This window comes from Aquila chrysaetos, chromosome 15 (assembly GCF_900496995.4).
Source record: "Aquila chrysaetos chrysaetos chromosome 15, bAquChr1.4, whole genome shotgun sequence".
Taxonomy (NCBI): domain Eukaryota; kingdom Metazoa; phylum Chordata; class Aves; order Accipitriformes; family Accipitridae; genus Aquila; species Aquila chrysaetos.
The window spans coordinates 6,873,487-6,889,357 of NC_044018.1; the positions used below are offsets into that span (position 1 = coordinate 6,873,487).

At 39.7% G+C, this 15,871-nt stretch overlaps 1 protein-coding gene across 4 annotated transcripts in view; it reads left to right on the forward strand.

The window, feature by feature from the left end:
• Positions 1 to 15,871, forward strand: part of LOC115351101 (CD2 associated protein) — an 84,573-nt gene that overhangs the window by 27,500 nt on the left and 41,202 nt on the right. For all 4 annotated transcript variants that reach the window (XR_003926698.2, XM_030037469.2, XM_030037470.2 and 1 more), the window contains exon 3: positions 12,455 to 12,608. Coding sequence is in view for 3 of the 4 variants with exons in the window: in XM_030037469.2 (XP_029893329.1) it covers positions 12,455 to 12,608 (154 nt within the window). In the remaining variant the exon portion in view is untranslated. The remainder of the gene's footprint in view (positions 1 to 12,454; positions 12,609 to 15,871) is intronic.

Sequence of the window (15,871 nt, forward strand, 5' to 3'; positions counted from 1 at the left end):
TGGGGGATGTTAAGGGGTGTGATGTGGAAGACTCTCTGGTTTTTGGGTTGTGGGTTTTTTTGTTTGTTTGTATTTTGTTGTTTGTTTGTTTGTTTATTTTTAGTAGCTCTATTCACTCTCCAGCCAACTGTTGTGGTGATAAGATGGAAGTGATGATTTGGTGTTCATCCTTTGGCTCATTTTTGAAGGTTCTTCTCTGTACATAGCTTAAAGATTTTAAGAACTTGCTATCTTAGTTTTGTAATTAGCTATATTGTGAGTAATATGGCTTTTCACAGTAGTAAAACCAGTTCGATCATAAGCTTGAGGCAGTAACTTGAATGAGAGAGGAGCAGTGGATAGGTTAATTAGTAGCTTTCATCAGTTAAGGTAGAAAAGTTCACCAGTAGGCTTCAGAGGCATTCTGGTGAGCAAGCTGGATGCTTCTACAAGTGTGTTTGGAATATGCACCACTTCAGCCACCCGCTTAGCGGAGGATGCGTCTGCGATAGAGCTGGTTCAGAGAAAACTTTTTGCCTGCGCAGGTGTGTGCAGCTGCTCCTGCATAGCTTATCGCTGAGCCTGGTTCCTTTTCAGGTTAACACGTGAACTTTGCTCGCTGTGACATTTTTTCTTCCTCCCCCTAAATAAAAAAACCTGTAACACTGGGTGTGTTCGAGCAAATATGTCCTTGGAAGTGGTAAGCTTGCTTTATTTTCCGTATGTTCTTAACGTCAAATATTGTAAACAGACTTTGCACTTCAGGGCAATGAATGTGAACAGCAGCACAAATTTAAAAGTTGTGATTGCAATATAATTTTTAGATTTTATTTGATATATAGTGTAAATTGTTGGCCTTAGAGTTGTTTGTGTAATAAAATTACTTGAGATTGGTTTAGCTTATCTACCATGCTGTACTGTATAGAGATGCTTAGGAACTGCAAACAACTAGGGTGCTTGCATGAAGAATTTCTTTTAGAAGGGGTGATTTGGTTTTAGGGGTTGCTTTCTTGTTCAACTTGTGTCTATGTGTTTGTCCATGTAAACAAAACAAAACCCAAGCCCCTTTCCTTCCCTTAAGAGCCCCCCTAGACCAAAACTTTAGAGTATTAGCACAGCTGACCTACCTTCTTAAGACTGCGTCTTTGCTGCCTCCTTCCTATGTTCCTGCTGGTGGGATGCTGTTAAGCACTGAGCGTGCTGTGAACCGGTGAGAGAAGTTTTGGCTGAAAACTCCTTCAAGCATAGCATCTTCTGTAATTCATTTTCAAAAATAGAAAATTGACCTCGCCCAGAACTTTAAACAGGAATCATGGAGTCAGAAGGGATTGCGGGTGAGACAGTGTCACTCTCTTCTGAGTTGTTCTTAATTCTAACCTAGGCATAATTAAATAGTGTGTAACATTAATTAAAAAAACAGATTAATAACCGCAAGCTTTTAAGCAATGTATATAGGATAAGCCACGTGCATTTAGTTTGAAGTAGGATGTTTTTATAGAATGGAATAAAACACGTATCTATTCCAGAAATTTGGGGTTTGCTCCTCTGCTAGGTGTTCTGTCTGAATTCTTTGCATCCAGGTAAGGCTTGGAGAAAATTAGATATGCAGTAATTTAACAATCCTATCAGTCCAATGATATTTCAGTTTATACATCTTTTTCCTTTGCTTTATTGTTGTTTTGAGGAAACTGTCATTGCAGTGAGTTGTGCAGGGAGGTGAGACTGAGGAGCACGGAGGTGTCATTAGCTTCCCAGGGAGAGGTAGGCAGCTCTGCCAGTAAGATGGTGATGCATGCTTCGAGGTTGGCAGTTCTTGGTTTTCAGAAACAAAGATAACATGCAAGACAGGAAGCCATATTAAGTAATTTTGGTTTCAGGGCTGAGTATATGAGGGAAATGATGGGTGTAAGGTGGCTCTTTGTCTCCTGGCAGGGAGTTAAGCTGAGCGTTCAGGCTGGAGCTTTAAGACCTGTTGCCGATATGGTGGTGCCATCCATTGTACCTGCTGATTTTTCTTCTGGCTTTTGGAGAAAATAGTGCCACTGGAGAGTGTGTTATCAGGGGGTGCCATGTGGGTTTGCCTGAGCTGCTCCCGCTAATCCCGTCCATTGGCATGTGTCTGGGATTTGCGAGAATGGTGATAATGATTCCTGTGCTTGTGGGGTGAGACAGGTCTCTACTAGCCAGCTATTTTGGCCTGAATAAACAAGGAAACAGGTTTCTTCCAACCGGAATGTCAGGATAAATGGCTTGGATGAGCCTTTGTTCTGATGGGGGAACCATTGTTTCTAAAAATACTAAAAAAAAACCAAAACCAAAACCAGCTGAAAACATTGGCAGATACAGCCAATGGCACCAATATATAGGCATATAGTCATATATGAGTTTTTGCTGGGATTCAGAGCTCATCATGTATTGTTCTTACTCCTGTGACTTTTGCGGTTGAATCACTGGATTGACTGCTTGGGTTTATACCAGTCAGGCTCCAACCCTGTGAATTCCTTCTGCAAACTGACAGTATCTGGCATGAAGAGGGGAAAAGCAAAGTCTTGAGGTTGATTTGAGTCTGCAGATGGTCTGACACTTTGCACTGTAAAGCTGCTGTTGCTCACACAGCTAGGCCAGCACAGCCCCGTGTGGGCACCTGTGTGCCAGGTTGTCTTTTTGTATCGTCACTATGTCCACACTGGAATTTTACTGCCTTATTGGTTTTGGTTGGGGATGTGTAAATTATTTCATATTCCAAGGCAGTATAGGTATGTTGATTAGAAAGATACGGTGTGAGAAAGTTATGTGGCTATATGTATTATTTATTTTGATGGATTATTAGATCTGAAATGTCATAGATGCTTTCCTTAAAAGTTAACTACAAACAAAAAGTTAAATACAGAAAATTTGGTGAAATGATGTGGCCCATTCCCTGTTCTAGATAAGCACCTGTGCTTTAAAAAGTTTTAAAAAATCACCTGTCAAGAAGGTTTCAGTTTGCATTTGCAAATTGTTGTTTCACTGCAAGAGTAAAAACCGGTAGCATTGTGAAGTCTTTCCGTGGCTGAATGTGAACACAGAAAGAAAACAACACTGGTGCTTCTTTTAATATTTAGTATTTAAAAAAATATTTATATATTCTGTATTTTAAAATACTTTGTTGCCAAGAGCATGGGAGAAATGAAAAGGAGCTCCTAAACTTTGCCTCTGTGGCAGTACTGGTATAGAAGAGAACTTGAGGTACTGTTCCGAAGGTTGGCAGGATAAAACGTGATTAATGACTTATGAGAATCCTGCTTGATATGCTAATTATGCTCTCTGATTTGAGTTATCCAAGTTTCTTGATTGTACACGTGCTTCTTGCTTCTCTAAATGGCATATTGGCTTGTGATGTTACTCTGTTGTAACTGCACTCTCCTGGATACTCATCGTGCTGTTCAGTTTAGGTGTAATGGTTTGTTGCACAAGCTAGTCTGGAAGGGACAACAGGTATGTACAAGTAGTTATTCCTTTGACGACATGAAACAGTCTGCTCTTTTGTCCTTCCTTATTTAGTTTTTACACTTGATTTGTGTGTAGTTTTATAACTTCCTCTCCGAGCAGCAGGGAAAGGTAACCATTCTCTGGCTGGAAGCTTGCAAACAGGGTGTGTTCCATCAGATGGTGTTTGCAACCATCACTGAGTTAACTCCACAAAGCATCGCCAGCGTCTTGGTCAGCAATAATTGACTGGACGTGTGCAGAAAACTAACCTTGACTGTATATAGAAGTCTAAAATACAGCCATAAATATGTTCTCTGGAATTAGCGTATGTAATAATACCAAGAAGGTCAGTTATCCAGGTACTGTAATATGTAATGTTTGTTACATCTTGGGAGGCTCTGGGCGTGCATTTCAGAGCTGTATTTTTAGTACTTTGCCACATGTCTAATAAATCAACATGTGTGTACGCCCAACATGGTTAATATTAAATCTGTTCTTTTGCTTTTTTTTATGAGGTTGAATGGAGTAAGCTACTTGTGAACTTGAAACTTAAACTTGCGTGAGGCTAGCTTATCTGGCCTGTCATCTTGTAACATTTGCACCACTTGTGAATTTTTTTTTTTTTTTTTTGGTGGGTCATTGTTTTGGAGAGGGGAAGTTAGCTCTCTTGTACCGTAGTGTTTTCAGTATTAAATTTATTTTTGAATGTATGTTTTCCTTCCTTGAACACTGGGCTCTATCTGATATTATGAGCTGATCTCAAAGTTAGGTGTGGTAAATGTTTTTTATGCTGAACAAGCTTTTTGGACACTTTTCATTTTCTAAAAATATTATTTTAGTGTATGTATGTGAGTTCATGAGCTTTGGACTTGGTGTAATAAGCTTTCGAACTTAGAAACTGGTGATGATGGGCAGTTGCCCTGTCACCTAGCTGCTTACAAAACAGGAGCAGAAAGCAAGATGCATTTTCAGTTAAAAGTGATAGTTAATGTGTGAATCTTTGATAAAACTTAATCTTTAAACCTCTTTTAATCTCCACTGAGATTTTGAGATTTATATTTTTAGCCCTTATTCAGCAAATCTCTTAAGCATGTTTTTTTGTGTCTTAGGCAAGAGTTCTGATGGGACGTAGATGTGGCAATGTTTTAACTTGCTTTAACCTTTGTGCAGAGGTGGCCACGAGTGAAGTGCTGGAGGTTTTACAGGGATTGGAAAGAGATGGGTGCCCTGGAAAAGGGATGCAGGGAAGAAAAGCTGAGTACGACAGCAGCTGCAGGAAGCCAGGATGATGGTGAGAAGGAACAAAGGATGTTCTGAGTTAAACATCAAAGTGGACCTGTGGTGGTTAATGGATCACACATTTCTCTGGAGCAGCAATAGAGGCACTTAACTGGGAGAAGGGAAAGAAATGTGTCTTCCTGCCTGCCCTTGTGGGGGAAGCTTGATAAAACACGATGTGCTGCGGGAGCTGGATCTATGTCTTGCCCTCTGCCATGTGCGATTCTTGGTTTCATTGATCTAAAGCAGTATTTTGTGACTGGTGGTTGACAGGACATTAGCTGTTAGTCTATAAAACAACTACAAGAAATATAATTAATTTTTTATACGTATAAGCAGGTAGAATAGAAAAGAAATGCAATTAACATTTTAAGATGTTTTTATCTGGCTGTGAATGCGGCAGCACAGTAAAATGTTATTTAGGTATTATATTTTAGAGGTATTTTAAGACTAACTTTTTTTCCTTAATTAAATGGTTGGGAAACATTGATGTAAACATCTGTGCTTCCTTTAGTTACTCCTGTTAATTTAGGATTCTTTGCTCCGCTGTTGGTAGGCCTGGTGATCTGACTGCTGTGCTTTTCAAGTTTTAGTCTGTAAGTCTGAAGTGACTCAGTAATTTTCTTATGCTTCCTAGTGATCCTGCTTATTCCACGTTATGTATTGTGAGAAAGAAGTGATAACTTGCATGGCTGATGATGCCCTTCTTCCTAACAGGGAGGCAGTATGATTATATGATATATATTTAGCATAGATTATAACACATGTAAAAATATTGGTAACTTGTTAAACTTCATGCTGAGTGACGTGATGCGGGTGTGATTTAATAGAAGGAAATGCTGGGGTTCTGTCTGCAAACTGGAGAAGTGTGAGCCTGGCTTGAGTCAATTCTGTAGCTAAATATATTTTATTCTTGGGGGGAAAAAGTTAGAAATTGTGACTTGAATCTGAGCAGACACAAATATTAACAATTCAACTTTCTAAAAATATTTCTCCAAGCATTTATGAAACTCTGCTATGCACAGAGACTGTCCACAGATGTCTTCTGGCATCGCTTGATGGTAGAGAAGTTTATCTACCAAGACTTTGCATCCTTGCTTTCTGTACTCTCATGTTCGAAGCATGTGAAAACTTTAGATGCAAATGGATAGCTCTGCGTAAAACTCTTAAAAGAAACATTTAGGGGAATTTCCAAAGCCGTGCTCAGCCGATAATGGCCTTTGAGTGGTGTGCTGTGTTGAGGAACTACAGCAACAGTTGCTCCCATAGCAGTATGTGTCTGTAGCTCCTGTGAAAACTGCTAGGGATTCATGTCAGCTGGAAATTTTTTTCTAACCTTAGACTTGAACAGAAATGCCTTTGACTGGGGTATACAGAAGTCAGAATATGAAGCAATTTCAATTTTGGAAGAGGCAAAGACAAGGAGTGATGCTGCCTTACTGTTGGTTCAGCCTGATCGTGGGTCAGCACTTAAAGAAACCCAGTGATTTACTGTTAAACAGTCCCTTCTTTAGCCATAAATTAGGCCAAAAAAAAATCAACCCGTAACACATGTTAAACTGCCCAGGAGGTAATTTGTCTTGCAAAACAAAGGTTATCAAGTTTGTCCATTCTTCAGATGGTAACTACTTTCATCTTTAAAGTGATTTGTTTCTAGTTTCAATAATACAATTTAATCCTCTGGGGAGTCAAGGGCAGCTTGTGACCTTTCCCAGCCAAGCTCTCTGGTTTGGAGGTAGTACTTGCTCTGACCTCCTGAATGCTCCAGGGAAGGACCTCAGGAGCATCTATTTTGGTTCGTAAATTATCTTGAGCTGTCGCCTTAGTTCATGGCGGGTGTGGCAAAGGAATGGGTCAGACAGGAGTAGCTGCAAATTACTCATCTTTCCTTTTTTGCCTTTATTAAATATTTCACCTCTGTGGGTGCCTGCATTGATGATGAGAAGACATGTTTTCTATTCAAGGAGGAGATACTGGCAAAATGAAAAGACATGGGATATCTTAGATTCAAGAGACTGGAGCTGTTAAAGCTGCCTGGTGCCTGCCTGGCTGTTGCTGTAAATAAGACTATAAATGCAAGAGGTAATGGGTGCTTAAATAATTAGCTATGTGAAGACTTTTGTGTTCCAGGAACCATGGTGTTTCATTGCACTTGAACAGATTATGGCTGACAATCTCATCTGTGTGCAGCTGTACAGATTTTTATATGTATTTGTATACTTTCACACACATATGTATGTGTTATTTTTCAGTGATGGGGTTTTGCAGGCTGTGAGGGGAAGAGGTAAACTTGTACAAAGCTATTGCCTGTAGATTTATCGCAAGCTTCCAATTCCTCCCTCTCCCCTAAAATAAGTGACAGGTTCAATTCTGACTTATTTTCTGCCCAGTAAAATATGAATTGTAATCTTAATTTGCCAGTCCATGGGTTCTTTATTGCTGTTCTGATGGGGAAGAAAAGAAATGAGAAGAGGGGAAGAAAAGAGATGAGATAATCATATGTGGAAGCTCAGACATTTACCTTTGTGTATTATTCATCTCAGTCTCTTTAGAGATTGAGACCATTTTCTGCTGCTTGAGATCTTGCTTTAAAATGTACTCAGCCAATAACAGAAATGCACATTGCTGTTGTACAAGCTGATGTTTTGTAGTTTGCAGTGGAAATAATGTAAGAAGTCTAAAGATGATTGTTCTTGGTATAATGATGTATATAGAAGGAGATGGGCAGGTAAAGTCTTAGTATTTATGCTTGAAGAATCTAGCTAAGGATTTAGGTTTGCTGGATAATGAACTTCTCTGTGCCCTGTAATTCAGGAATAGACTTCGTATTTACAACCATCTATTCCTGATGTCCTTTCAGACGGTCTGACCTGCTTTCTCTATCTCCAGTGCCCCACTGATTTTAGTGCTCTTTGCTTCTGGTGAGGGAAGTGGGGAGGATCCTGCTGTCCCTGCTGGAGCGCTGTGTGGGCAAGCAGCTGATGGTGGGAAGGCTGCTTGCTTGTTCGCTTAAAAAGTAGGTCAGGACCGCCTGCTTATTTGATTATTTTAATGGGCATCATGAGGCTATAGATGAATTTAGATGTGTTAATTTTTTGTCTGTGTATAAAGAGGAATGATTCTTGTTTCACATGTTGCTGTACCTAAGTGATTTTGAGATTTTATGTATATATAAATACATAAATTTCCCTGATGAATTGTTAAACTGTGACAGGTGCAATTAAAATAATAGCCCCTTAAGATCACCCCAATCTTTTTTTGCTATTGAGTTAGATTATATGCATTTTTGCACATCAGCCTGTAGTGATTTCAGCAAATCTTGCAACTGTTGTGAAATACACGTTTAGCGGAGATTATGAAAACTTCAAACCTTTATGACTAGTGTTGTAGTTTGCAACAGAAAGAGTGGGTGGTTACTTCCCAGTTGAGTGCGTTTTATGCCAAGAGACAGTCTGTATTGACCTTCTACTGCCAAGTCATAAATGCATAAAATCTGTGTTGCTAATGGAAACACTGACAAGCCTTGAACTGCAGCAGGCTGGCATAATAAAAATATTAAAATTTCCAGCTGCAGTTAATGTCATATTTTCATTTTGGTTTTGCTGGCTGGCAGCTGGTGGTAGCCTCATCTCAGATCAAGCTGAAGTGTCCTGGAGGTTTTTTGTTGGTACTGTCACAGCACAGACTCTCTCTGATAGTTTGGATATACGAGGCTGACTTAAAAAAAAAAACCAATAAAAACAAAGAAAGAAAAATGCCTTACTTGTTGTGAAGCCAATGAATAGGAGTCTTGGGCATGTTCAGGTTGGTTATAGTAGTACATGGGAGATGAGACCTGTGGGCAGTGTTGTTTTCCAACCACTGAAATTCAGGCCACCTGTTCGGGCAGAGATGTAAGAATTGTAGACTCTTACTAACATTTAATATTAATTGCAGACTCTTACTAACATTATTAATGGGGCATGTGTTAATGTTTGCATCAGTTGGTGTCAGTTTTCAGAGATCCAATCCGATATGTGTCTTGTTTAGAAATTATTTCCTGTGTAAAAACTTAATGTGTCCAAAAGGACGGAGTCATAGCGATGATGCTCAGGATGAAATTGCTGGCAGTGGTGATGCATACGTATGTCAGGATCCCGATGTGTGCTTTTGAAAATGAATCTTAGAGCAGTTTCCTACTGTTAGAGAACTGATGTGAAATACAAGTTTGTGGTGTAGCGGACCACATGCGGGTATGGAGACCAGGGATTCCTGAATTTGCTTTAACTTGGTTTGGTTTTTATGTGGGTTTTAATGCCCTGAGGGAGGATAATTAATGCTGCAGTTCCTCTTTAACAAGAAGAAAAAAAAAAATTTTCGTTACTTTACAAGGATGTTCTAAAGGTTAGTAGGTTAAAGATAAAGCAAGCAGTTGTTGGCTTATCCATTCACTGCTTACTAACCCCTTCGTCTGTAGTTCTCTGTCAAAACTAGACTTATCACTGGTTGCTGTAGTGGTAGACTCTTGTGTAGTTATTTTTCTTTCCCTTGTTGCAAAGCTGCTTCACTTGATGCTGTGGTCACGGTGTGCTTTCTGATATGTGAAGTAAAATGTCACCATCCACTCTCTCTGATTCAAGCATGGCTGGCATTGGTTCTTTACCCATGTCTATTTATTGCAAATCTTTTCTGATTGTTTGCAGTGCTTTGCTTGTGTTTTTTTTTCACATAGACATATTGATTTTTCCTTGCATCCTCTTTCCTTTTATATGTATTAGATTAGGAAGGTTTCTTTTAACTGCATATTGAAGGATTCAACTTTCATATCTTAGCTGTATTGGGAAGGTCTGGTGGTACCAGTCTCTCCCAGTGCTCGATCATTCTTTCTGGTTTCTGCTAATGAAATTCTTAAATAAATCTTCAGCTTTTGAATCTGTTTGCAATATTTTCTTCATGTAACTGTTACTCATAGAATTATTTTAGATATTATCTTTTAATCTAATTCAACTATATTTTCTGTTATATTTGCTATTGCTAATCTTGTGTTTTAGACTTTGGGTATTTCCTACCTGTCACCACTTCAATTACTGACTCAAGTCAGGCAAGAAAGTTGTTCAAGCACTCCTTCTTTCATTTTTGGGCCTTTGGTCTTTTGTTGTGGTCACTGCTTTTATCTCAAATAGTTTCCTGTTGTTTGTAACCTATCAATTACTTTGCTGCCTTTGATAATACTGCTGGACTTAAAAGTATGTTGTCCATACTACAAATTACTGATAAAGTGATGCTTACCTTACAGCCTGTTCTAGCATTTGGAAGTGGTTTGTGTTTTTTCTTTTTCTTTTTTTTAATTTATTAGAAGTGGTAGGTCATGTTTTTTCCAGGCCACCTGTGTATGTCTTCCCCATTTCTCTTTTGCATCTCTGCTTTTCGCAAAATTATTGCAGCAGCAACTTCTGAAGTCTTGTGTAAGTGCAAACCTGGGGAAGGAGCCTGGCACTGACTCCTTATTGGAGAACATTATGATTGAGAAACTGGTTAACTGGGGAAGCATTAGTTCTGGAGCAGCTGGAAGCTTTTGGAGGCTGTATAAATTGCATAGCAAAAGGTTGTAATTTTAAAAATCCAGGGACAGATCCATTCTAGGCAAGTTTTCAAGTGCCAGTAAGTTTTTCAGTTGAGCAGAATGGCCTTGTCAGTAAGGCATCTAGAAAGGTGTTTTGGAGGTGGCAAACTTTTCAGCTGTATCCAAATTTAATTCCTTATGGTTTATCAGACTTGCAAGTAACTGGCCAAAAACCAACTATAAGACTGAGAATGACAAAGTCTTTGAAATGTGAAATGTCTACTCAAATGGGAGGTAGACATGATGCTGTGCTATTCTGGAGTTTTGCAGCTTGACTTCTGGTTTTTTTTGGGTTTTTTTTGTTTTTTTTTTTTTCCACTTGCAAGATGGGATCTCAGCAGAGCTAAGATTTCTGGGGCAGAAGTCCTTGTGGATGAAGGAGAGTAACAGCAGGAACTACTCACCTGTTTTCTGAAAAGCCTCTTTATGTAATATAGATGAGTGGGAGGAAAAATTGTGCTGTCTGTAGTCTTGCTTCTACTTGCTCTGCTCTTTTGGGAAATAGGAAGGTGCTGTGGAGTGTTTGACTTGAGGTTCATAGTATGTTTGAAAGCATCAGTAGATTTTCAGACCTGCTGAGTTTTCCAGCTGTACAGCTGCAGTAAGTAACCTGGGCATTAATGTTCCAGAAAGCACCGGATAGGTCCTGGTGAATATGTTTCTCATATTTTTGGCATTTCATCAATGCATGCGTTTTGTTGTCTTAAAGCTCATGTTTAAGAGTTCACACAACATTAGCAAGTGTATATATATGCATTGCCAATATTATTTTCAAATATTATTAAATATTTTATTGCAGCTACAGCTGCAATAACTAGTGGAGTTGTTAACCAGTGGCTACTGATGGTGGATGTAAGAGTTGTTCAGAAGTGGGTTACAAAAAGCTGCAAAGTACTTATGGGTGTTTGCTTTCCTCAAGACATTGTAATGCTGCAGTGGTGGGATAGCTGATAGGCTTTGAGGGTCTTACTAAGCACACAGGTGCGCAAGATTCAGCGCAGGTAACACACTTGGGTTGTCAGAAAGTCTTTGATAAAATTCTCCATCAAGTTACTGAAGGCATGAAGTTGCTGTAAGACTGAAGGAAAAATTCTTGTATGGATTGGAAGATACTTAAGAAGCAAAGGACTTCTCCATCCTGACAAATCACTGATGAGAGTCAGCATGAAGGGAAGAGGGGAGGTATCTGCTTAATGAAACCCTTACTGGTGCACTGGGAATGTAGGGGGATCTGGGTTGTGGGCTAGCTCTCTAAAGAGTGTCTGGGATTGCAGCTGCTGGGAGCTGTGTTCTGCACTAGATAGGTCATTGATCTGACTTAATGTTTGTTTTTTTTTTTTTTTTTTTCTTGTGCAAAGTGAGGATTTCCTTCTTTCAGAGTATCTGTTCTCTGGTGGAGTCCCATTTAGTGAGCTGATGCAGCAGAGTAACTGCTAAGTACATGGCCGTTTCTGTGAAGAACTGATGCTTTCTTGTTTGTAGGCTTCTTACTCTTGATTGGCACATTCTGTTCCAATGCTAACACTTTAATTTGGAAAGATAGGAAGGTGGGAGAAAACGATCAGAAAAATGATGTCTCTGTTACTTTCCTCCTACACCTTTCCCCTCACGTCCTCCCACTCTTCCTTGTATGTCACTCTCTTTTCCACTCGTCTTTCAGCCGTATGACTGCATCTTGTCAACAAACAACCTTTGAGCTTTCTGAGGCAGAGTTGATCACCTAATACAGTTTTAAATACTAAAATATTTTTAGTGCCCCACTCTATGGGTCTGTCACTGAAGTAACCTGTGACTTAAGAGTTGCAATATGGGACTTCTGGGCTCAAAGTTACTTTTCTTAGGGTTGGAGTAGATGGCTAAAATCCTGCCCCTGTTACTTGAATTTTCCCAGCACATCAGCTTACCTGCTTACTAATGTGATTGTATGGAAGGGTCAAGTTTATTCAGGCCTTTAGTGTTATTCAGGCCTTAGTTGCAGAATGCCATGATTTTTGAGTATAATACATCATTACACACCAAATGGTAAGTACCTGAAATCTGTTAGTCTATGGAGTGCCTGTCTAGAAACACTGACCTCTTGGTTAATTTAAATGGCCTCTCAGTCTTTTAAATCTCTTGTTTCAGGAAGTTAAGAAGGATGTAGAGCCCAAGGATGATGCCATACCAGTCAGGAGAGAGAAATCTGGCAATGTAGCCAGTCTTGTGCAGCGTATGAGCAACTATGGGCTTCCAGCAGGAGGATTTCAGCCTCATCCCCCGTCCAAAAGCATCAAGAAGAGTATGTAGTCTTTCCAATTCCTTCAATTGCGTAAGCTGCTGACGTACTTTTTTTTTTTTAATAAACATGAATTATTTAATGTCTGACTTGATTTTAAAGTTGTATGGAAAACTAGAGGCATAAGAGGAAAAATTTTGATTCTAAGCCAAATTCTGCTCCTAGATGCATGGGCAGAAAGCTTATATGTAGTTCTTAACAGCAGCAATAGAGATGAATTTTCCTGGGAACAGGATTTAGATCCCTTCCAGATTCCAGAGAGTTGCTCTGTAACTTCATGTGAGCTCTGCTCATATTGTCAGGTACCTGAATAAGAACTGCAGGCCTGTTCACGATAATCAAAAATCTTCCTGTGGTCATTTCTCTTAAACGTAAAAGTTTTGTTACAAATTCAGGGCTTTGTGGCAAGGAAACACTCTGTAGTTCAGGTTCCTCTTGTTTGGTAGGCTTGCTTCTAGTATGAAATAAGGTGGAGTTGGTGGTGTCTAAGAGCAAGTAGTGGTCTTCCTTTGATTGTAACCGCAGCCCCCAGGATGGTCAGGAATGCAGACTTGGTGCCTCCATATCTGTGGTTTCTATGTTTTAATGCCAGTATTTAAATCAAGGTGACTAAAACCTAGAGCAGAAAACTTAGCATTCCCTGCAACCAGAAAATTGACTTGTGATTTGTATTTGGACACCTCAGTCATACAAGAGACATTGCTCTAAATTACTCTGGCTTCCTCTCTCTTATAAGGGATTGCAGGCATTTATGATTTAAGCTTGTTTTTTTTTAAAAGAAAGAATTCAGAACTTACTGGTATGTTTATGCTTTGAGTTTTTGCCCATAAAAGGAGAAGAGCCACTAGTCATCTTTTAAAGCCCTGAAACAGGACCACCAGATTTACAGATTTGTTGAAATCTTCTAGGCAACTAAGGATGTTAGCTTCAAAATCACTTTTTAGTAAATCTGATTTGTATATGCATGTTGGCAATAGCACGTATGTGCCTGTTAGATGTTTCTATCAGCAGGCTTTTGAAAATCTAGCCTGAAAGATTAACGGTGTTCCTAGATTAATGCAATCAGGTTCTGAAAGGGAATCAACATGATCCTTTTGGGTCCTTCCAACTCGAGATACTCTAGGATTCTGTGGTTCTGTGAACATGATCTGATACTGGTTCAGGCGTTGGCTATTCATTCTGGTTTCCCCAACCTTGGAACAATCCCATATTCAGCATGTCTTGTCCTCATGCTGGTGGCTGTGGCCAGGGTAGTAGGTACAACTTGGTCTCAAACACTGTAGTGCCCTGGCTAGTCTCATTCTCCTACAAGAAAATGGTGTTCAAGCACCTTCCTTTAAGCACACAACTGTTTACTTGGCACAACGACAGTCTCTGCATTTCCATTTTACTTGCTGTTCCCTCTTTTGTGGAAGACTGTTTAAACAGCTCGTGCAGATCCTGTTTGCTCTGTGCCCGGGCTGTCGCTCACTCCTTTCAAAAGGTTTCCAGTGCTTAGGAGTCTTTCTGTTTCAGGTTCCTAACCTGCTAAATATGAGGTTTACAAACTTAAAAACAAAGTTAAGCTGCTTTAATAGCAAGTTTCCAATGTGCGCTGAGGTAGGTTGTCTCTGCCTGGGAAGTCCTTTGTGTTGTTCTCATGTGCGGCTCTCACTGAATTCAGCTATTTTGTATCAGGTGCATAGTAAGCTGCAGGCAGTATTCCTATCAGTTAGACGGCTGCTTTTATTCAGGAAAAGGAAAATACAGAAGGTGTGCTAAATTACTGCAACAAAGGGCTAAATTTGGTTTACACTGTACAAAACAAATAAAACCTGAAGCCAGACAAGTTGTTTTGGAAACAGAATTGCCCTGGCACTGCCAGCCCAGCAGTCCTGTGGCACCACATGAAGCTGGAGTGTTGTTTTCTGTGCGGATCGGTTAGCTTCTGAGGTTAATCTAGGGACTTTCAAAACTGGAAGGCAGTACTTCCTAAACTGGGTATCGCTCAAAACAGACCTCAGGTGAGAGAGTTCTGGATGTGAAATTCATCTGTGGGTTTGTTTTCTCCCCCTCTTCCCCATTTAGATAGAATTCTAATATGAAAAGGAATGCTGAGATCAGATTTATACCAAATGGCCATGACTTTTTTTAATTTGCCTTTTTTTGCTATCAGTTAATCTCATACAAAGGAGGAGCCCTTGAAAGTGCTGTAGGAGGTAGTAAAGGCCAGTGAACCGTTTATTGCAATTACTGTTAACCCAACAATCCCTCTTGGCTGATGTATGAGTTTCAGTGGAGTTAAAAGAAGGGTGTATTATGTGGGCAATTATGTGTTATTAGAAATAACCCATAGACCTTCGTACTTTTGGTTTATTTGTTTCCTGCCCCTTTTAAGCTCTTTAGAGCACAGACCATAAACCAGCATGTAGAAAATTCTTGATTTGGTGAGCCCTCTCTCAGAAATTTCAGATGCTGAATATTACTTAGACGCCTGGCATGTTTTGTACTGAGGTCGCTGGGTGTGGCAGTCTTCTAAATGTCTGACTTTGGACTTTCAATGCTGCTATAATAAGACAAGGATCAATCTTGGAGGCAGTATCTGTATTTTGAAATGTTTTTACACAGCTAATCTTAATTGCCGAAGCTTGAGTATGGAAGGAGTGCGAAGTATAAGAGAGAATATGGAAATTATACAGCTCCTACAAGATTAAGCTTTACCATTTCAAGCTTTTGATTCATATTTTCACTTAAACCGTGGCAGATTGTTTTTGAGGAGGATAGGGAGTGTGTGTGGGTCATAGCTCAGGATGACAATTGCCTTCAAAAGCGTGCTGGCTGCTCTGTTGTGGAAAATGTCTGAAGGTATGGCCTCTTGTTTGAAGAAGAAATGCTTAAACTCTCCAGGTTCAGCAGTAGCATCACTCCAGGATATGTACAGAGTAATTGGGCAATCATAGGTTCACACTGCTCTGGCTGGAGGGGTTGTTGGAAGCCACTTCAATGCTCTCCCCTTTTGTGATGTTATTTTGTCTTTTTAATGCCTGAAAAGCTTTAACGATATGTGGCAAACTTTAAAGGCTGCACTTTATTTTAATTTTGCCTGTGTCAAACACTGCTAATTGAAGCTTAGGTTGAATTTCTTGACTCCATACTGGCACTGAGAAAAGGAAGGTGTTTTGCATTTGCAGATAAAAATGAGTTTGGATTTTGAAATACGAGCCAGGCAAATGTTAGCATTACCTCAGACCTGTGGTTAGCAAGGTCTTTGTTAGAGAGCAGAAAGG